Raw genomic sequence first — 19,033 nt, 5'->3', positions numbered from 1 at the left:
GGCTATAAGCCTCCTCCACTAACCGTTTATCGAAAATACAGTGGAAGATACAGAGTTACGTAGAACATTTTAAAAACAATTACTGTACAAGAGAGGGCGCCGAAAAGTTGTGACTTCAGAGCAGAACAACTGATGGGGTTGGTCGGAGGTGTGCTCATTTCAAGCAGGGGTGTCCTGCAGTACATCACCATCAGCGAAGTGAGAAGTTAAATCCCTTGAAATCAGCAAAATAAAATAATAATGACAAAACAAGATCTTGAGGGGATGTTAAGTTGCTGTACTCTGTTCTATGTGACATTGTGAAAGAGGTGGCTAAGTCAAACCTAGTTGATAATTAGGTTTATCAAACTAACACTTTTATATTCCACTATCCTCATGTCTGGTTGGATATGTTTTCCGAATATTTAGCAGAAGATTTAAGATTTGGATATAGCAGCTGTCCACGGTGCTGATTCCGGAGAACTGTCCGAGGTGCTCATCCCATCTGTCACTCGTTTTTCTTTTTCTTTTTTACCTGTCGTCACAAATATCAATAATGTGTTTGTTTGTTTTTATCTACCAACGTGTGCTGCTGATATCAGACTGTAGTTGGTGTCATGTGGTGAAAAGATCAGACGACTTCATCAGGACACTGACACTAGTGGGCGATTTAAAAAAAGAAAAAAAGAAAAAAGCGAAGTCGATCGAACGTCCCTGTCTCTCGCTTTCCGTAGGAAACCTAGTGGCCCGACTGTGGGCATGGTGGTCGTCGGTTAGCCTGCCCCGTGCTAACCCCGGGCCGCTTGTGATCATGTGTAGTAAAAAGTGACATGTCGTGGCGGGGATGTGGCTAAATAATGGGAAACGTCTTCGGGAGAAAGAGTCATCCACCCTCTCGCGTGACGGAGCAAGACAAAGCCGTCCTGGTGAGCTGGTGCTAGCTAGCGGCGCTAGCAGCGGATTAGCACCCGGTTGCCATAGACTGCTACGTCAACACAAGGCTAGTGTTAGCCGAGGGCCGCTAGCCGACGTGTTTACCATTGGGTTTGAATGGAATTCATAGATACAAGGGGCTCCTTTGTGTGGACGAGCTGCAAATATTCACCAACATCTCTCTCTCTCTCTGTGTGTGTGTGTGTGTGTGTGTGTGAGAGAGAGAGAGAGAGAGAGAGAGAGGCAGCTATTCTGATTAAGGATAATTAGAAACCCCCTGTCCATTGTAATGTGGTCAAAAGCACTCATGCATTATATATTCCTTGTGTCTAATTTAATAAGTTTGTGAGATGTGGAGAGTTGAATCATTTATGAACTCTGGTGTCTTTTTGACAGTGTCGCATGATATATTGCATAATAAGTGTTATCAAAGCAGTGTACATCACAACTAAGGTTGTATTTTGTGTGTTTTTGTCCAAATACAAGCAGTGGACACGTGTGCGTTAGCTGTGTTTTATTTATTGTGTGTTCATTTAGATTTTTTTAAATGTATTGTTATAAGTGATCATTGACTTTGTTTTTGTTTTTGTTTTTTTCTGCCTTCCCCAGCAACTGAAGCAGCAGCGAGATAAGCTGAGGCAGTACCAGAAGAGAATCACCTCACAACTGGAGAAAGAGCGACTCCTCGCCAAGCAGCTGCTGACAGATGGCAGGAAAGAGTGAGTGTCAAAAAAGGCATTTTTTTGCCATTTGGTCAGTATGACTGAAACCGTCTGAAACAGCACAACAAAATATGTCTATCGCAATGTGGCCATGACACAGTAGGAGCGTTCACCAGTAAAGGTTTATTGAATTGAATTGAATTGAAAGACTGTACAATATAAAGCTGACCAGCTTTTAAAAACTGTACAGCTAGAAAATCTCATACAGCAGTCCTGCCACGAACCCCCTCTTTATAAAGGTGTTTAAAACAATAAGAGTTGCCTAACAACTGCCAAATGTCTTTGAATGGTACAATACAATTCAACAGCACCATGTTTTATTTCTTCTTTTTGTTGTCATTGCAGAAAAGCACTGCTGCTTCTCAAGAAAAAACGATATCAGGATCAGCTGCTAGACAAGACGGAGAATCAGATTTCAAACCTAGAGCGCATGGTAAGATGTGTGAGATTTGCTCTGTTTGTTTCCCTCTTGATAAAAGATCACAATCAGGGTGTGCAGCAGTATTATTCAGCAGCATGAAATAATTCATCACCGGAAGAGGAGCAAAGATGGATTTCTCTCCACTCGTAACACTGTGCCATGTTTTTGTTTTAAAGAGAAAGAGGACGGATTCAATGTGACTCCAAACATTACAATATAATTTTTCGAAGGCCTCTGACTCATTCCACATCAGTGATTTCTGATCTCATCCTGTTTTTTTGCTGTAATATCTCTTCATGCTGTTTGTTTACTATAATGCAATCAAGACGATATTCTGCAGAGTCCGGCCTAAATCTGAGCTGTGAAAAACTTGTAGATACAGAAAGAGGTTGTTGTCTTGAAAAAAACAAAACAAATGGTATAGTTATTTTTTTCATAGTAAGCCACTTCGTTGCCTTGTTTTTCATGCATGTCTGTAATTTTGAAATTTAATTGTTTTTTTATACTAATATTTGTCAACAGGTTCAAGATATTGAGTTCATGCAAATAGAGATGAAAGTCATCGAAGGGCTTAAGGTTGGAAATGATTGTCTGAAGAGTATGCACGAGGTGAATATCATTTTTTAAATATATTTTTGTGTTTGACTTTTGTATTTAAGGCATACTATACCTCCTTAAACTTTAAATATGAGAATGTATACTTAAACAGCGTCAGATTTTTTTACTGATGAGTACACTTTGTTCAACGTGGTCCTTCTTTGAGTATTGAGCCGCACAGAGAGCTCGTGGTTTGTGTTAGTAATAGCTGCTGCACATTGTTTGAAGATTAAAGGATTAAGAAGCAACGCCTTGATAGCAGAGGTGGGACTGCACTGCTCAGGAAATTCACAAGGCTGCCAGAATATGTGGAATAACACTTTGCATCAAAGTCACCGGTTCTTTCCTTGTTTGTGACAGATAATGTCAATAGAAGATGTGGAGAGAATCCTGGATGAGACCCAGGAATCAATTGAATATCAAAGGGTAAACACCTGCCTGATGTTTGTCAAATACACCTGCACAGAGATATTTTGCCTATTCCAGTATTCCGCAGAAAACCCTAATATCAACAATATAGAAAAAATGTTTTCTTTGCTCATAACTTCTTTTAAATTCTTAAAATTACAGTGTACACATTAAGAGGATGCAGCGCACCTAAACCCAAACTTTTCACGAAATTCCCCCAAAAAATGTGTTTGTCCACTACCAGCTATCAGCGTCCTGTCAGCTAACTATCTATCTTTTGCTCCTGCAGCAAATCGATGAAATGCTGGCTGGAGCCCTGACACAAGAGGACGAGGACGCCGTATTGGCAGAGCTGCATGCGATCACTCAGGTGGGTGTGAAGCTGCCTGTCTAACCTTTTATTCATGAAGACAATGTTATTGTGGAGCGTCCATGATCTGAACACTTAACCCACGTCACGTGTACTGTACAGTTACACACACTGAGGCCTGGTGGAACCACTGGCTTCAGCTGTTGGCCACAGTCGAGTCGAGGGGGGATTTCATATCACTGCATGTTGATACTCCGACTTCAGATCTGTATAAGTGTCCTGTCTCACGAGGAGGCAAAAATTATTTTGGCAGCTTTGGAAGAACTTTGATGTAAGCCACAGAATCATTTTTAATGTAATAACAGGATGGAACTGAAACAGCTTCTTTTGTAAACTAATTATCATTCCAAATGTTGTATGGCAATGGAACAAATTGTAATATATAATATATGATATTGATCTATTTTTGGTAGAAACAAAAATATCAGAACAAAAGATTACTCAATAAAAATCTGAAAACTATAAATAAATTATAATTTTTTTGGGACACTGATCCTGGTACAGCAGCATACATTGTAGCTCTTGTTATATGTTGTTCAGATTGCAGAGCCCTTTGGGGCAAAGTTGTAATGTTTAATTACTGTATGCGTAAATAGAATTGACTAAACTTGACAGGTATTGTCAAAGAACAACGCAAACTACAAACATCATTTTAGTTTAACAGCTGAATATTTTGTGAATCTCTTATTAGTTTGGATAACCTTTTTTGATTCTGTGCCCAGGGAGAGGATATAGCACTACCAGAGGTCCCCACTGAGCCAATACCAGAAGTCCCTGAGGCAGCAAAAGCTGAACCAGGTACTGTTTATCTTTTTTATTTCCCCACACCAGATTGCATTCCTTACACATTTGATAACATGTGTGATTGATACCAGACTGTTTTTATTTTATTGACTTTGTTTTCTAGAGAGAAAAGCAAAGAACAAGCCAGAGAGAGAGATGCTGGCAGCCTGACACACTTGATTAGTGGTTGGTATTCAGTGTTGAACTCCCAAATTAATGGAGTAGGCTGTCTTTGTTCTGCTGATTTCACTTCTTTCATCTTCACCTCTTAGTGTCTGAAGGTGGGACCCACAGACATCCATGTTCCTCTACTCATTTTACAGGATCAGCAATGTGTCTGTACTATGGTCCTCTGCTCCCCTGAAGTATCTACATGAAAGAAGTGTGATGGTCTGTTCGCACACGTCCGACTCGGATCAGCAAGTCAGCATAACCGAATGACAGCAGTGATTTTTTTTTTGTCGATTTACACATTAAAATCTGTTGTTTTTCATATTAAATTATTAATTTACTGTCTTGGCTTTGGGCTTCTATTCCACAAACTGCTGGTGTTTCCTTTTTTTCTCCCTTCTTTCAATTTAATGTGAGTTAAAAAAACAAGTGAGGTTCTGTGGCTCCTCTATCTTTGAACAGCAGTGTTCTGTCACCCGCATTCTCCAGAAGGTGGCGCTGCTCGCTAAGTCTTTTGACTCGCCCACTGTACCAAAACAGGTGTGTTCATTCAGATCACACCACTGAAGTGTGTGTATGGTTATTGAAAGAAAGTATTGAAAAAAAGCTTGTGTTGCCGATTTGTAGGAGATGTTTAGAGAAGGGAGCAAATATAGCGTTTACAACCCGGCACTAAGTGGCACTCAGACTCAAATTAGCATGTACAATGAAGCGAACATAAATTATCCACTGTGAGAAAAAACACTTGGTGTGTTACTGAAAACAGTCTAACAACACTAGCTGCCTTACAGTCTCCTATTATGCACTTATATACAGAAAATATCATCTATTCTATCTATGATCCATGTCTTTGTCTAAATGTATTTGTGTAGGGCATTGTCATACACAGAGGTAATTCAATGTGCTTTACAGAAAACAAAAAAGAAGCATACAAACAGTACACGAGGCATAACAAAACATTAAAAATTGCAAAACGATCAAAGATTTAAAGTATAGGTACAGTATATAAGCACAGATTATAAATCATGTCATGTGTAGTGCAGGTATTGGAGAATGGAGCAGTTATTAAGTTCTTTTTAAAGCAGCTTATGTTCGGGCCAGTCTTTAAGCTAATCATAACACACATTAGATATGTCACAGTATTTAATGACATTATTATTTATTTTTTCCCCAGGGAAAGGACAGTGTTTACAGTAAACTGGGTTTTACATGTTATTTGTAGAGAAACACATTTGCTTCTGTGTGTTTGTGGGAAGGGTGAAGCTCATTTGGTAAAGAAATTCACAAGACACGTTCAAGGACCAAAGTGCTTCAAGTGCTGCAATGTGGATGCCCTGTCTACATGGTAGAGATTGTCGTAATATCTTTTATTTGTAAAAAAATTTTTTTTTTAAATTTAGCCTTTATCCTCCGTTTAAATTTGAAAAGTATTCTTTAGCGATTCATTTTAAATGTGTGTATTTTCTTTGCGATTCATAAAAATTAAACCGTGTGTATGAAATGTCAAGAAAATAACTGATGTATTGCATTTGTGGCTTTATTGGTGAGCACTTTTTACGGCGCCTCTGCGATGGCCAGAAGTCGGAGCCGCGGAGGGGTCCGTGAAGGCAGCAGCGCGCTGTCAGCTGTGCGGAGGAGAAGGTGTGTTCAGTTCAAGTGGACTTCGAGGGAGCGCAGCATCGTCTCCTTCTCTCTCTCTGTGTCTCTCTCTCTCTCTCGCGGGCGCGTCGCCTGTGGTTCGATCGACCTCGTGCCTCCTGTTCACCCCGACATCTCCCTCTCTCTCCCTCTCTGTGTCTCGGTCTCTCTCTCTCACACGGATACTGTGGTGGAAGGGAAAAACAAAATCCGTTTATGGTCCTGGCTGAAGATCTCACGATGTCTCGCACCGACGAGGTTCACCGCTTGACGGAAAATGTCTACAAGGTAAAAAGCTCACAACTTTGATGAATAAAGTTTGGAGGAAGGTGCACGCGGGGATGCGGACACGCCGTGGAAAGCCCACCACGGATCGGACTTTATTCCTCCGGCGATCTCTTAAGGGGAGAGGCGCAGCTCAGTTGGGGGTTGTTTTTGCTTCTTGATCAATTGCCAAATTATCAAAAATTCTACCCTTTTCCTCCTCTGTATACTGTTGATCGTGCAGCTGTCAGCCTCTCATTCATTCATTCTATATAGGCCCTTGTCGCGTCCCTATGTAATCCACGGACAGTGCTGGGGCCTTCTCTCTGTGATACCAGTGCGTTTCAGGTTTGTTCTCAGCTGAAATGGGAACATATCGCATTCCAGGGGTCGGTGTCTGACTGGCAGAGAAGGTTGGGCTTATCTGTTGCGACGAGTAAACATTTGGCCCGCAGGGTTTCAACACTCCAAACCTGTTCTGCCATCACAGACAGAAAAAGAAAAGGAAAAAAAGAAAAAGGGAAAAGACATTCGATTAATAAATAAACCCTGTGTGAACTTTGCCTGCACATGTTAAGCCTCCTCTCTGAAAGGGAAGACATGAAACATGTCAGGCCTTAGTTTGAAAAAGATTTTTCAGGGATTCAGGTCTTTATGCCCCCCCCCCCCACTAATTATACTGCTGAATATTTACCTCATTCAGCTCCCAGGATTGTTATGCTTCCAAAACTGAAATGTATAATTTAAAAGGATATAATGAAGAGGTGGAGTTATTGTGGGGTTTGTCATTGCCGGTGGTGGAGGGTGACTTCATGTGGATCGAGTTATACATTAACCAGCTGACTACTCACTACCTCGCTTTGATTCGCCGTCCTCACCATGTTTTCTGGAGTTGTGTGCCACGTGCTGATGGAATGTGAACCACAGGGCTCCACACCTGCCCATGTCAGGTTCATGTCCTGATTAGAGCTCAGAAGGTCTCTTTCACTGTTTCCAATCATTACTTAGAGTATTCCTAAAAATGTCCCTGTCTATTTTTAACTGTTGTTGCGCCCGGAGCCTGTGGCAGAGAGGACAGCGGCTCGTTCTCTCACGGGTGGACTACACGTCTATCAGAAAGGAGGTCAGATGAGCAGAGGCTGACCGGCCGCCGTGCCAAGTCTTTCAGGTGGCTATTTCTGTGCCAAATTGGTCACGCAGCCTTCAAGCCTCTCTGCGCCAATTGGACGCCATGCTCTGCCGGGGCTTGGTCCGAGTGTTCACACCTCACGGATGTGAGTTAATCAACATGGACGCGTTGTAGGTGTCTGGATCCGGAACCCAGCAGGTCCTAATGCAGATGGGCGCGAGTGCAAAGTCCAGCGATGAGGCTCTTTCCCCTGGGGTGAAAGTGCCACCGTCCGAGAGCCCTGACAGCCAGGAAGCCCGACGGGCAGTGGAGTGAAGGGGGCAGGGTCCCTCATCCACACCGGGGATCTGACCCGGTGGCAAAAGCTACCAGGTCAGAGCGAGTGTTGTCTGTAGTCACTGCTTATTTAGCACTCCTCCTGCTTTCTCCCCCAACCCTGCAGTGTGAAAACCAAGTTTTCCTGGTGCGCTTTAATATTTAAAGAGATGGATTCAATACGACTCCCACCGTAATTCAGTGATGAAAAGCAAATATTTCACAGTACGCCGAGTGCTTTTAGGTGCTCATACCCTTGAAGATATATATATATATATTTTTAATTTCAAACGCTGACATTTTGCTGTAGGGATAGACTGTAAACAAGCGTGTTTCAGTCACTGAAATCTGCTGATATCAGTTTGGATGCATTATGACGCATTGTCTGAGGCTGATGTTGCGGAGACTGTCACCTTTAATTTCATGGCACTGTCAGCCACACTGAGGGAGACTCGATCATAACTGACTGAAAAGAATGATGTATCCCAAATCTAAACATGAACGGTAGAATTGCCACACCATTACTAGCACAAACAGTGGGTACACGATGATTGGGGATTTTTGTTATCATAGTGCTGTTGCTTTTTTTTACTTAATGCAAATGCTTAAAGTTTGCAAACTTCCTCTTCGGAAAAACGCTCCGAAAACTGGCTGTACATGATGCACGTTTTGAATGTCTCCATAGACGGCGATTGCGTTTGCCTGCTCTCTATGCAAGCACCGACCTGCGAGGAAGAGGAGATGTGAAAACATACGGCGGCTGCTCAGTCACTGCAGGCAGATACTGAGTAATCGCAGGGGAGAAGAGGGGGGTAACTCCACTGCCGTGACTCATGCTGGCCGTGTGTGTGTGTGTGTGTGTGTGTGTGTGTGTGTGTGTGTGTGTGTGTGTGTGTGTGTGTGTGTGTGTGTGTGTGTGTGTGTGTGTGTGTGTGTGTGTGTGTGTGTGTGTGTGTGTGTGTGTGTGTGTGTGTGTGTGTGTGTGTGTGTGTGTGTGTGTGTGTGTGTGTGTGTGTGTGTGTGTGTGTGGCTAGGACTGTATGGGCACAGTGATGGCGGGATTCAGGATTCACTGTGTGCAAGTGTTGTTGCTTTGGTGAAGGCCGAAAGGCGACTGCTCGGTTTTGTTGAGATGACATTATCTCAACCAACAGGGGAGTCAACCCTGAAGAACCCAGCAGTCCCAGCGTGATCTCCCGTGACTCACTTCAATTCTCCTCCCTCACATTAGCAGGCGGTTCTAGACATCTAGTCACTGACGGGGTGAGACGGATTCACCGGGGCTGATACCGGGAGAGGTGTGTGTGTGTGTGTGTGTGTGTGTGTGTGTGTGTGTGTGTGTGTGTGTGTGTGTGTGTGTGTGTGTGTGTGTGTGTGTGTGTGTGTGTGTGTGTGTGTGTGTGTGTGTGTGTGTGTGTGTGTGTGTGTGTGTGTGTGTGTGTGTGTGTGTGTGTGTGTGTGTGTGTGTGAGAGAGTGTGAGTGTGTGTGTGTGAGTGAGAAGTGGTGCCCTGGGTCAAGCCTCTTAGCATGCCAGTGGGTTAAGTCTGAGCGCCGACCTGACTTGTTGTTGAGGCAAGTTGACGCGAACAACCAGATTACATCAGACCTGAGGCGGAAGAAGAATGAGGTCTAAACTTTAGTAAATGAAAGGAATAGAACAGGTCACATGGAAGGGAGGTGGTTGAACACACCCTGTAACAGCGCAATGTCAATTCTACTTGTGTTCACCCAGAGTCTCTGTCATGGGAAGTGTGGTGTGTTCTCTGCCGGATACGCGAGGTACAGGTTTTTTGAACACACCCTCGCAGGTGAGGGAATAGAAGGGTGTGTCCCGTCTCTACCCGGCCGCAGGACAACACTCATTTTTCCCATGCAGCACCACTCCCTTATTGTCAACACAGCCTGGAAAACAGTGGATGCCATTTTCCCAAATGGCTGTGGAGAAGGCGGAAAAAAAAAGTTGTTGACGTTGACTGGATCAAGCGTGATACTCTGTACTCTCTGGTTATAAGATCTCCAATTGTGTGTCGAGTCTGGTGCTGCAGCAGTTTGTGTTCGATTAAAAAAAACCAAAAAAAAAACCTGATGTGAATTGCAGTTTTTCGGCCTTGAAGACATGTTGTTACGCAAGAGATCTCTCTCTCTCTCTCTCTCTCTCTCTCTCTCTCTCTCTCTCTCTCTCTCTCAGTCGCAGTGTTGTCGTGACATTTGCTAAAAACTCAAATGAGTGATATTCGGATGATGATGATGATGATGATGATGATGAGAGGACCACAGTTTCATGTGGGAGATCTGAACAGGTGGTCTCTTAGCAACAACGTGCCACTATTCTTATGTGTTTCTGTCATATCATTGTGCTAAAAAGACTCGCAGTTGGATTGAAGGGGCCGGCGAAGGCGCCCGAGAGGGAGGGAAAGTGACGGAGGTCACGTGGTCTGTGTTTGTTTCAGAGAAGAGACAGAGGGGACATGTTGAACGTTGATTTTGATGAAAATTGCCCTTTAAAAGCCCAATAAATGGTCCAGAGTGAAACATCCGTCTGCTGTTTACGCAGTCTTGTGATTCTGTCCCTGTGGTCCTGCGTGAAGAAGTCGTCTGAAGTCACTTGAAAGAAGACGCCATCCAACACTTTATTTACCTTTTTATTCTTCTTTTCTGGCACTATATCGCATCAGGCGCCATTTGCCTCTATAATATGCGATCTAATGGAGTTTAAAATGACTTCAGCTCCCAAACGTCTGCCTCCAGAATATAGTGTTTCAACAAGTTCATGCCTGCGGGTGCCCAGGGCCTTGAAGAGATTGCATTATGCACTGCAGGAGATATCAAAACATTCATTGCCTGCAGAACAGCAGATTTGTTCCCTGTGCCTTTCGCCCGCGATGCGGAGAGAGGACTACTGCTCCACACACCCACCTTCTCTGCTCGTTCCGGGGGCGGATGGTTTATAGACACTCGCTCTTTTCCTTTTTACTCATCACTGCTTTTTTCGAGGACATAGACTGGAGATGCTCAGTGCAAAATCCAAGGCTGCACCGCATCGACTGCGAAGAGGCTGGATTTGAAGTCACCTTGTTAAGAAAAACGAACACAGTGCATAAGGATTGACTTAAAAACGCTTTATTGTGGGAGTGGATGGGAGGAGGAGGAGATGAAGAGGAACAGAGAAATAGATGGAGACATTCCGCATCCTTGTTGAAATGGTCCCTAATTACTGTGGAGGCTGAAGCTGTAATTACGCAGCCTGAAAGAGACACAGAGGCAGGGACAGGACATTTAAGTTGGTGCCGTGGCAGTGGACAATGGCTTTTGCATTTGTCGGTCACAGGCTATGGTTATCATGTCTGTGGCTATAGTGCTCCTCTGAGCCCCAGGCTAGTCGTGCTCTCGTAGAGAGAGAGACTAGGAGATTCTGCAGGCATCATGCCCACAAGGTTTTATTTTAAACGAGGGCATTTTTCTACAGAGTGAAACTTTGCCATACAGCGAAATATAGCAGGGATGCACATTTTAGTCACGGGCTCGCCGAGATTCATTATCATGGAGTAGAAGACAGCCGGGGGGGGAAATAGTATCACCTCCATGTCGCATTCAAATCGACTGAGCACTTGGTTAAAAAAGAGTGACACTGTAGCATGCTCGGTAATGGCGGACACAAAAATGCATTTTGAGCTCTCGTTTTGTAAAGTCTGTTTTGGACTGTGTCGCAATCTGAATGTTGCAAGGAGGAGGTCAGCAGTGGGACCCGCACACCAGTCATCCATCATTCATAGACGCTCTTTCTGGACGCTTTGAAGCTGCCACGCAAAATGTTAATTCACTGATGTCGTCTTCATCTAGCCAGTGAAGGAACATGAACTGGAATAAAGCTCTTCATTGCTGCGTGTGTTGTTTTTTTCATTTGATTGTCTTGCTAAGAAACAACAATCTCTGCTGTGTATTACCATCCTGCGTTCGAGCCAAGTCTTTCACAACTTCGTTAGTTGGAGCAATATTTTATAGGGATGTTTTTTATTCTGCTCAATCAAAATAAATGGGTCTTTTTTTTTTTTGCTGGTCAAAGAACTAAAGCTAGCAAATGCATCTAGATCTTGGTTGCTGTGGTAACCAGCGCTCGTGTTGGGTTGGTTGAGTGGCTGATGCTGGGCTGAGGAGGAGGAGGAGGAGGAGGAGGAGGAGGAGTCACACTGGCTGCTGATGACAGCAAAGCAAACAAACACAGTAAATACTGTAGTTGGTCTCTGGCGAGCGAATTATTAATTGTGCGCCGGCGGGCGGGAGACGCCGCCGTTCGAAGGGGGGGGGGGGGGGGGCAGGACAAGGAACCCCCGAGAGAGGTGACTTGGATTTTCCTCCAGTCCACCTACGACCCTTTGTAGAAAACTGTGGGGGCCCCAGTGGTCTCTGTGATTGGCTGAACTGCCTTTTGGGGCTGTTGCAATTTCATTGGGAAACAAAAAGAAGCAAAGCCCCCGAGGAGCTCCATCGAAAGACAAACACTTTACCAAAATTGAAGGGATTCCTTTCTTTCCTAGGTGGGAGGCAGCGCAAACATGACGGAGCACTTAACCCCTGCCTGACGTGGCATGCAGCCCTTTTCTCTTTTCTCTCCTCGCGTTGCCGACCTTTGAGGAGGTTTTGCACATCCAGCTCGCATTCAGCCTCCTTACCAGTTAATGTTAACTTTTGTTCCAAATCATCCGACTGTTTCTTTTTCAGGCGTAATTTAGCCGGAGACTTTGGCAGAACAGTAACTAATCCGACTGATATGAAAGTTATGAAAGTGTCTTTCGGCTACGATGTTCCCGGTTGCAAAAAACAACATATTTACAGAAAGAGCAGGAGAATACAATACATTCTTTATTGTGTTACTTCACGTGGTCTTGGTTCACCAGAGGTCATCTCATTACATTCGCCACTGTTCCTTTGTTTAATTGTCAGAAGAATTATGCAAATAGTAGGGAGCTGATTTGCACCAAAACGTGGTGGAGGGACGGGGGCACGGGCCCCCGATTCAAATCCGGTCACAAGGGTGGCTGCAGGATCATTTTTAAACTTACTTTCCTTAGCATGGCAAGATAGACTTTTCAACATTTTTCTTAATTTCTCAGGATAAATTTATGAATATAGATGTAAAAATGAGCAGACATGTTTATGTTAATGCAATCTGTGAGTCTGCTCCTGTTTTTCCACTTTCAGGATTGTTTGGCCTTGGTCGGGGGTTTATCCAGCTCCACTCAGCGCCACTCTAGTTGTTTTTTTTATCCAGGTCAAAGGAGACAAAACCCCTGATGCCAGCAAAATACTGTGTTAATTTCATCACACAGTGACTACACACACTGCTTAAACTGAACTGTTTACATGATATAATCAATATCATTATCTGTCACACAAGAGCTCGCCCTCCTCTTATTGAATCTACAAACAGAGAATTGCCTTGCGCAAGTTGTTGGTCTGTCACTTAACAGAAGAACACAGGAACCTTGCAGTCCTTTGTCAGCTCGTGTCGTTGACGTTCGCTCTCTTCAACTTTGAACGGACACAAATGTTTAAATTGCACTCTTGGATTTAGACGTTTGCCTTGGCTTCCACTGAAAGCACACGCTGAGCCGCAGCATTAATATGATTTTAAGGTGTGCAAGAACGTGAGACGTCTTCATGATGTCCACTCAAAGTGTACACTCTCCTGGACTTTGCTCTAAAATAAGCACTTGCCTCTCTGTGTGCTTTTTGTTGGACGTGTGGACTTCAGGGAGTTGTCTCGCCCGTGTTTTAGATGCAACCGCAGTAGAAAGGTGGCTCACTGCGTAGGAAGGAACTAGTTAATCTGTAAATCTATGATTGTCTGATCTGATAAAAATCGGCGCACAAGTCAAGGCCCTGACTCTTTGAGGATGATCGTCAAATGAATTTGGCATTCGTCAGGTTAAATGGAATGAGATGAGGAACGCAACCTTTTCACAAGTGGCCTTTGTCTTTCCAGTATGACATACAGGTCTGATATCCTCGGTGATGGAGGCTGGAGGAAGGATTAGGACGTACAAGCAGTTTGTGATGAGCTGTAACCAACCTTGGTACCAAATTGACTCCCTTGGGGAGAAGAACCCAGGCCAACAGGAAAATAAAGGACAGTGAAGTTTGACCCGGACGCAAGCTGCTACGCTACCCATATATTGACGCATATTACCCATTGTTTGCATTTAACCACAATTACTGCATTTAAATATTTCCTACATGGTCCTGACTACAGCTCTGTAAACATTTGTTTTACTACTCAAACTGGTGCATTGAATAATTTATAAGTTCAGATGCTGTCCGGACTCATTTATACAACATGATTTCCTCAAATCTTTTGGGGCCCACTATCCACAATGGTAAATGGACTGTATTTTAACAGTATATTACGGTTTTTCTAGTCTTACTGGCCACTCAAAGTCACGTTCACCCATTCGCACACATTCATACAACGCTGCTATTTGTACCGCGCTTTTCCTGTCACATTCACACGCCGCCAGAGGCAATTTAGGGTTAAGTGTCTTGCCCAAGGACACACAAGGCATGCGGACCAGGGGAAGCTGGGATGGAACCACAGACCTCTGGGTTAGTGGACGACGGGGCGAATGTTATTGGCACTGTTGCGTGGATGCAAAATGTCTGTGTTCAAGCATACTGTTTGTGCAAGTATCTTGGAAGTGATGTGAACTGGGCAACACTGGGGAACCCCGCGGAAGTTTAGCCGAGATTGTGAGACACGCACACATCCCGGCGAGTCCCGTCTCCGTCCGGCGTTTCCTCTTCGATTAGTGGTGTCGAGCAAGTAATTAGTTTAGAGTAAAAAGTCTCCGCTGTACTCCAGCTCACTGAGACCCTCCATTAACGCACACAGTGGTCCTTATTATTAAGAAAGAAAGGACTAACTGTACGGCGGCTGTTAAGTCCATTCACATATTATCCACTTTCTTTACATTCCTCTCTTATTACAGTGCTTGGCTTTGGCTGCAACTGCTGCCTGTCACCACATGACGTGTCCTTACACAGGCCACACAGATACAGTAATTGGTGGCTTCGGTGCTCCTGATTCCTGGGCATTTGGAGGCCTGCAGCTGGTTGTCGCCACGTAGAGGAGGGAACCGGGAGAAAGGAGCGGGAGGAGGGTGAAGAAGGAGCCGATGGCGACGGCATCCTGGATCCTGATTGCGCGTGATTCCCTCCTGGCTCTGACAAGCTGGTGCTACTTTGAAATTACCCCCTGTTTGCATGTCATTACAGTAAGTGTGTGTGTGTGTGTGTGTGTGTGTGTGTGTGTGTGTGTGTGTGTGTGTGTGTGTGTGTGTGTGTGTGTGTGTGTGTGTGTGTGTGTGTGTGTGTGTGTGTGTGTGTGTGTGTGTGTGTGTGTGTGTGTGTGTGTGTGTGTGTGTGTGTGTGTGTGTGTGTGTGTGTGTGTGTGTGTGTGTGTGTGAGAGAGACGTATGAATATCCCATAGTATGAATCGACAACTTATTTAATTTGCTCCGACCTGGGTGCAATTGCTGCTGCTATGCTGAGGAGAAATTCATTTGGTCAGGGCGCAGGGAGAACCATTTTTTTAATCCTCTTAATAATATTTCCCCTTATCTGCCCGTGCTCCCGCGGCTCCCCCGTGCTCTTCCTTTTCCCACCTCACAGCTCAAACCGCTGTTCGACAGATTTGATTCGTTTACTCAGGGACATTTTTTGTTATGCCCTCCCTTTTAATTGTCTGCCTTAATTCACGCCCCGCACGCTGATAACAAATTAATCCCCTCGTCATGTAGGCAGTCACAAAATGGACACCCCTCCCTTCTCCCGCGAGGAAGAAAGATTACGCTTCAGCCGTGACATGTGTCTCATTTTATTAATTCTTTAATTGAAAGACGATACAGGGAATGTTTGAATGGAAAGGGATAAACAGCGCGTGATTGCATGGCTTTTGCTCATAACTCTGAAAAAAAATTACATCCCCGCAATTTTCTACTCAATCCCTTGAACCTCGGTCTCCCTCTCCCTCTCTCCATGTCTCACCACTCGAAGTGCCTCCTGGCGCCTTTTCCCAATTAGCCGCCACAATTAGGATAACAATGTAGTACAAGAGAACTGGGATGACAAATTTAGCAACAATGGGAAGAGAGAAGAAATATATCTCCCCGTTTTGTTTTTTATCCCACTTCCTCTTTGCTGCATGGCGTCTCGTATAGAAGTTGTACCGCTGGCTTATATTCATTTTCTTTATGTAAAGGTGTGTGTGTGTGTGTGTGTGTGTGTGTGTGTGTGTGTGTGTGTGTGTGTGTGTGTGTGTGTGTGTGTGTGTGTGTGTGTGTGTGTGTGTGTGTGTGTGTGTGTGTGTGTGTGTGTGTGTGTGTGTGTGTGTGTGTGTGTGTGTGTGTGTGTGTGTGTGTGTGTGTGTGTGTGTTCACCATATATAAGAAAGGCAGTTCGCTCCGTGTCAGGTACCTTTGGCCTCCTCAGTGGGAGAGTTCTCCGCAACGATTGCTGCACTGGGATTTGCTTTGTTATGTAATCCTCCCACCGCTTTGAAACACCACCACTCTTTATTAGAAGCCTCATATTAATGTGGCTGTGTGCACTAGCACGCACACACACACACGGATGCGAGTGTGACCTTTTCATCATCAATGAGATGCTTTACATCAGAATCGGGGCAGAGCGGAGACACATTTAGGAATAAACATTTCCCCGGCGAGGTCCTCGGGGACGAGTTTGTCTTTCATCTTCCCAGAGGCAGAGAGAGCCTGGGTTTACCTTTTTTTTTTTTTTTCCATATAAACACTCTTGAAGATGAGTCTCTCCTCCAATTACGCTCCCATCCTATCAGGACTAACGGCGCCAGATGGTAAATAAAATGCAGGCGGTTTTAAACACGAGTTGCTGTTGGATTTCTCCGTAGTGCTCAGTCTCGCCGTGGCTTTGTGGTCGTTGTGAAATAACTTTATGTAAAACGATGTGCTGACATGATGCCCCTCTGTAAAATATTAATCAGCTGTGTACACAAGAGTCCGTAGTAAATACAAAAATGCTCTCATTTTCTTCTCTGTGTTTAAAAAAAAAAAACCAAAATCTGTTTCTCTCCAGAATCTCACTGCTTGTGAGCATATTTAGCTCGAGGACAGGGCCCGGATGACAAAGGAGTAGGAACTTAATGGGGACTGAAGTTTAAAAGGGCACTAGCCACCACGGGAAACGAAATAACACCGTAACTGTGTTTTTGCTTGCTGTTGCAGCCAGTGTCAAAACCGTTCATCCACAGCTGGCACAGGTCGTGGTCGTGCTTCCGAAACTCGGCAAAGTGTAGAAACAATCAGAGGTGCAACTTTTTTGATAGTCGGCTGGTTCCAGCTTTTTAAAAAACATAAAAACCTGATGCTTTTCTTTGCCGTGCGTATTTGTGAACCAAATTGCTCTCTGTTTTCGGACCGTCCCTCAAAACAAAACTAGCTAGAGAAATAGATAACCTTGGGATGTGAAATTCACATTGTTTCTTTACACATTTGTACCCTTAAAAAGTAATGGAAACAATTTGGCATTGAAACTAATTGTTGGTGTAACTAGAAACAATCCTGTTTCTGAAAATTGCACTTATTCTTGTCAAGTGAGCCAATCACAATCACAATCACAATCACAATCAAATTGCTCATAGGCATTAGTCCCCTAAATATGAATGTTTTTCTTTCTTTTTTCTCGTCAAGATCCATGCATTGTTCCCTGGGCAATCTGTGAAAAAATGTCCAAAAATGTCCCAACCTTCCACCAAGTTTCGTAAAAAATAAATGTTATGGGAATCCGTTCAGCGGCTTCTGCGTAATCCTGCTGACAAAAAACACAAACAGACGGGGGGGGGGGGGGGGGGGGGGGACCTAATCTCCTTGACGGAGGTCAAGATGAATGGCAGTTTTTTAATTTTTTTTTTATTCTCCACTCCGGTTTTTGCCTTACTGGCTTCAGATGCGAGCACAGTCACCGAGACGCGTAGTGAAATTGTTGCTGATGGTGATGATGAAAGTATCAGTGGTGTGTGTCTGACTCACTGGTATTTGTGATGGAGGTGGGCTGTGCTGCACACGAGCCACTTGAACCACGATTCCTGACGGGACGCGCGCGCACACACACACACACACACACACACACACACACACACACACACACACACACACACACACACACACACACACACACACACACACACACACACACACACACACACACACACACACACACACACACACACACACACACACACACACACACACACACACACACACACACACACCTGCACGTACACACACAGCACAGTCCTTTCCAAATCTTGGCTCTCATTAAAAAACAAAAGACAGACGGTAAGATGAAGGCAAAAAAAAAGTGAGAAATGCGGAGGTCTAGCTGACAGTACGAGGCGTACGCTTTTCAGGAACGGCTGGGGTTGTTTCAGGTCGACACTGGTGGCGCCGCGCCATATCATTTCTGCCACAGTGTGGATTCAGGCTAGAAGTGGATTATTAAGTGCTCTCCCGCAGTATTGACGGCCGCGTGAAGGGACTGCTGCTGCAGCAGTGTTGCCTCTCTGTCCCCCGGCTGTTCCTGACTATCGCTGACTGGGGACCGGCTAATTGGAGGAAGCCCCGGAGGAGCACAGGCGGAGGAAAGAGCGGAGGGACGGATGAGAAGCGGAGGAGACGACGGGCGGCGGGAGATGTCGGGCCTCACGCATTCTCTGCATTTCGACTGAGTCGGCCTGCTGTCCAGTACGATGGCTACTTTTATAATGAGAAAGAGATCATCCATTTACCAAAGTTCTTTAACGTTATAAGCATCTAATTTTTTGTTGTTGCTATTTCCATCCTGTATTTCCTTAATAGAGTAAGTTTAGCCAGTTCCTCTTCCCAACCCTCCCACCTGAACTACTTCTGGCAGGGCAGGATGTGGGCGGAGAGAAACCCTCCGCTGCCCTCCATTATCATTCAAGACGAATGCACGGAGCGTGTCCAAAAGATTCTGTCCATGGCCGTTTGGCGTGAGACATATTTTTTGTGCAGCTGAGGCAGGGTTGTGTTTATGTTTGAGAGGGAGAGGGGGAGATGAATAAAGCACGTCTTCCTTCCCTGCCCTTGACCGTGCGCCGGTGATAAGTGAAACCTTCACCTCTCATCTGTCTCTCGTGTTTTTCTTTCAGACCATCATGGAGCAGTTCAACCCCTGCTTACGGAACTTTGTTGCCATGGGGAAGAACTATGAGAAGGCCCTCGCCAGTAAGTCCTTTTCTTTTTCTTT

The 19,033-nt window shown here is 44.6% G+C and overlaps 2 protein-coding genes across 7 annotated transcripts in view; both read left to right on the top strand.

Annotated features, from left to right (window-relative positions):
- The first annotated feature begins 695 nt into the window (after positions 1-695).
- On the top strand, positions 696-4,725 carry LOC118288539 (charged multivesicular body protein 6). 2 transcript variants are annotated; one of them, XM_035614764.1, is made up of 9 exons: positions 696-905; positions 1,522-1,631; positions 1,980-2,067; positions 2,578-2,664; positions 3,013-3,078; positions 3,350-3,430; positions 4,153-4,228; positions 4,338-4,399; positions 4,537-4,725. In XM_035614764.1, the coding sequence occupies exons 1-8, from the start codon at positions 837-839 to the stop codon at positions 4,382-4,384; spliced, it is 624 nt and encodes a 207-aa protein (XP_035470657.1). In that variant the 5' UTR covers positions 696-836; the 3' UTR covers positions 4,385-4,399; positions 4,537-4,725. The 2 variants fall into 2 exon arrangements, with proteins under 2 accessions (XP_035470657.1, XP_035470658.1); XM_035614765.1 differs by having other exon boundaries at positions 4,486-4,725.
- Positions 4,726-6,027: 1,302 nt separating this feature from the next.
- baiap2a (BAR/IMD domain containing adaptor protein 2a) overlaps positions 6,028-19,033 on the top strand; it is a 49,523-nt gene continuing 36,517 nt past the window's right edge. For all 5 annotated transcript variants that reach the window (XM_035614763.2, XM_047328012.1, XM_047328010.1 and 2 more), the window contains exons 1-2: positions 6,028-6,310; positions 18,936-19,011. In XM_035614763.2, the coding sequence (XP_035470656.1) occupies positions 6,239-6,310; positions 18,936-19,011 (148 nt within the window). In that variant the 5' untranslated portion in view covers positions 6,028-6,238. The remainder of the gene's footprint in view (positions 6,311-18,935; positions 19,012-19,033) is intronic.

This window comes from Scophthalmus maximus, chromosome 17, assembly GCF_022379125.1.
Source record: "Scophthalmus maximus strain ysfricsl-2021 chromosome 17, ASM2237912v1, whole genome shotgun sequence".
NCBI lineage: Eukaryota > Metazoa > Chordata > Actinopteri > Pleuronectiformes > Scophthalmidae > Scophthalmus > Scophthalmus maximus.
Note: the sequence above shows the minus strand (reverse complement) of the source record. Positions and strands in the feature narration are given on the sequence as shown.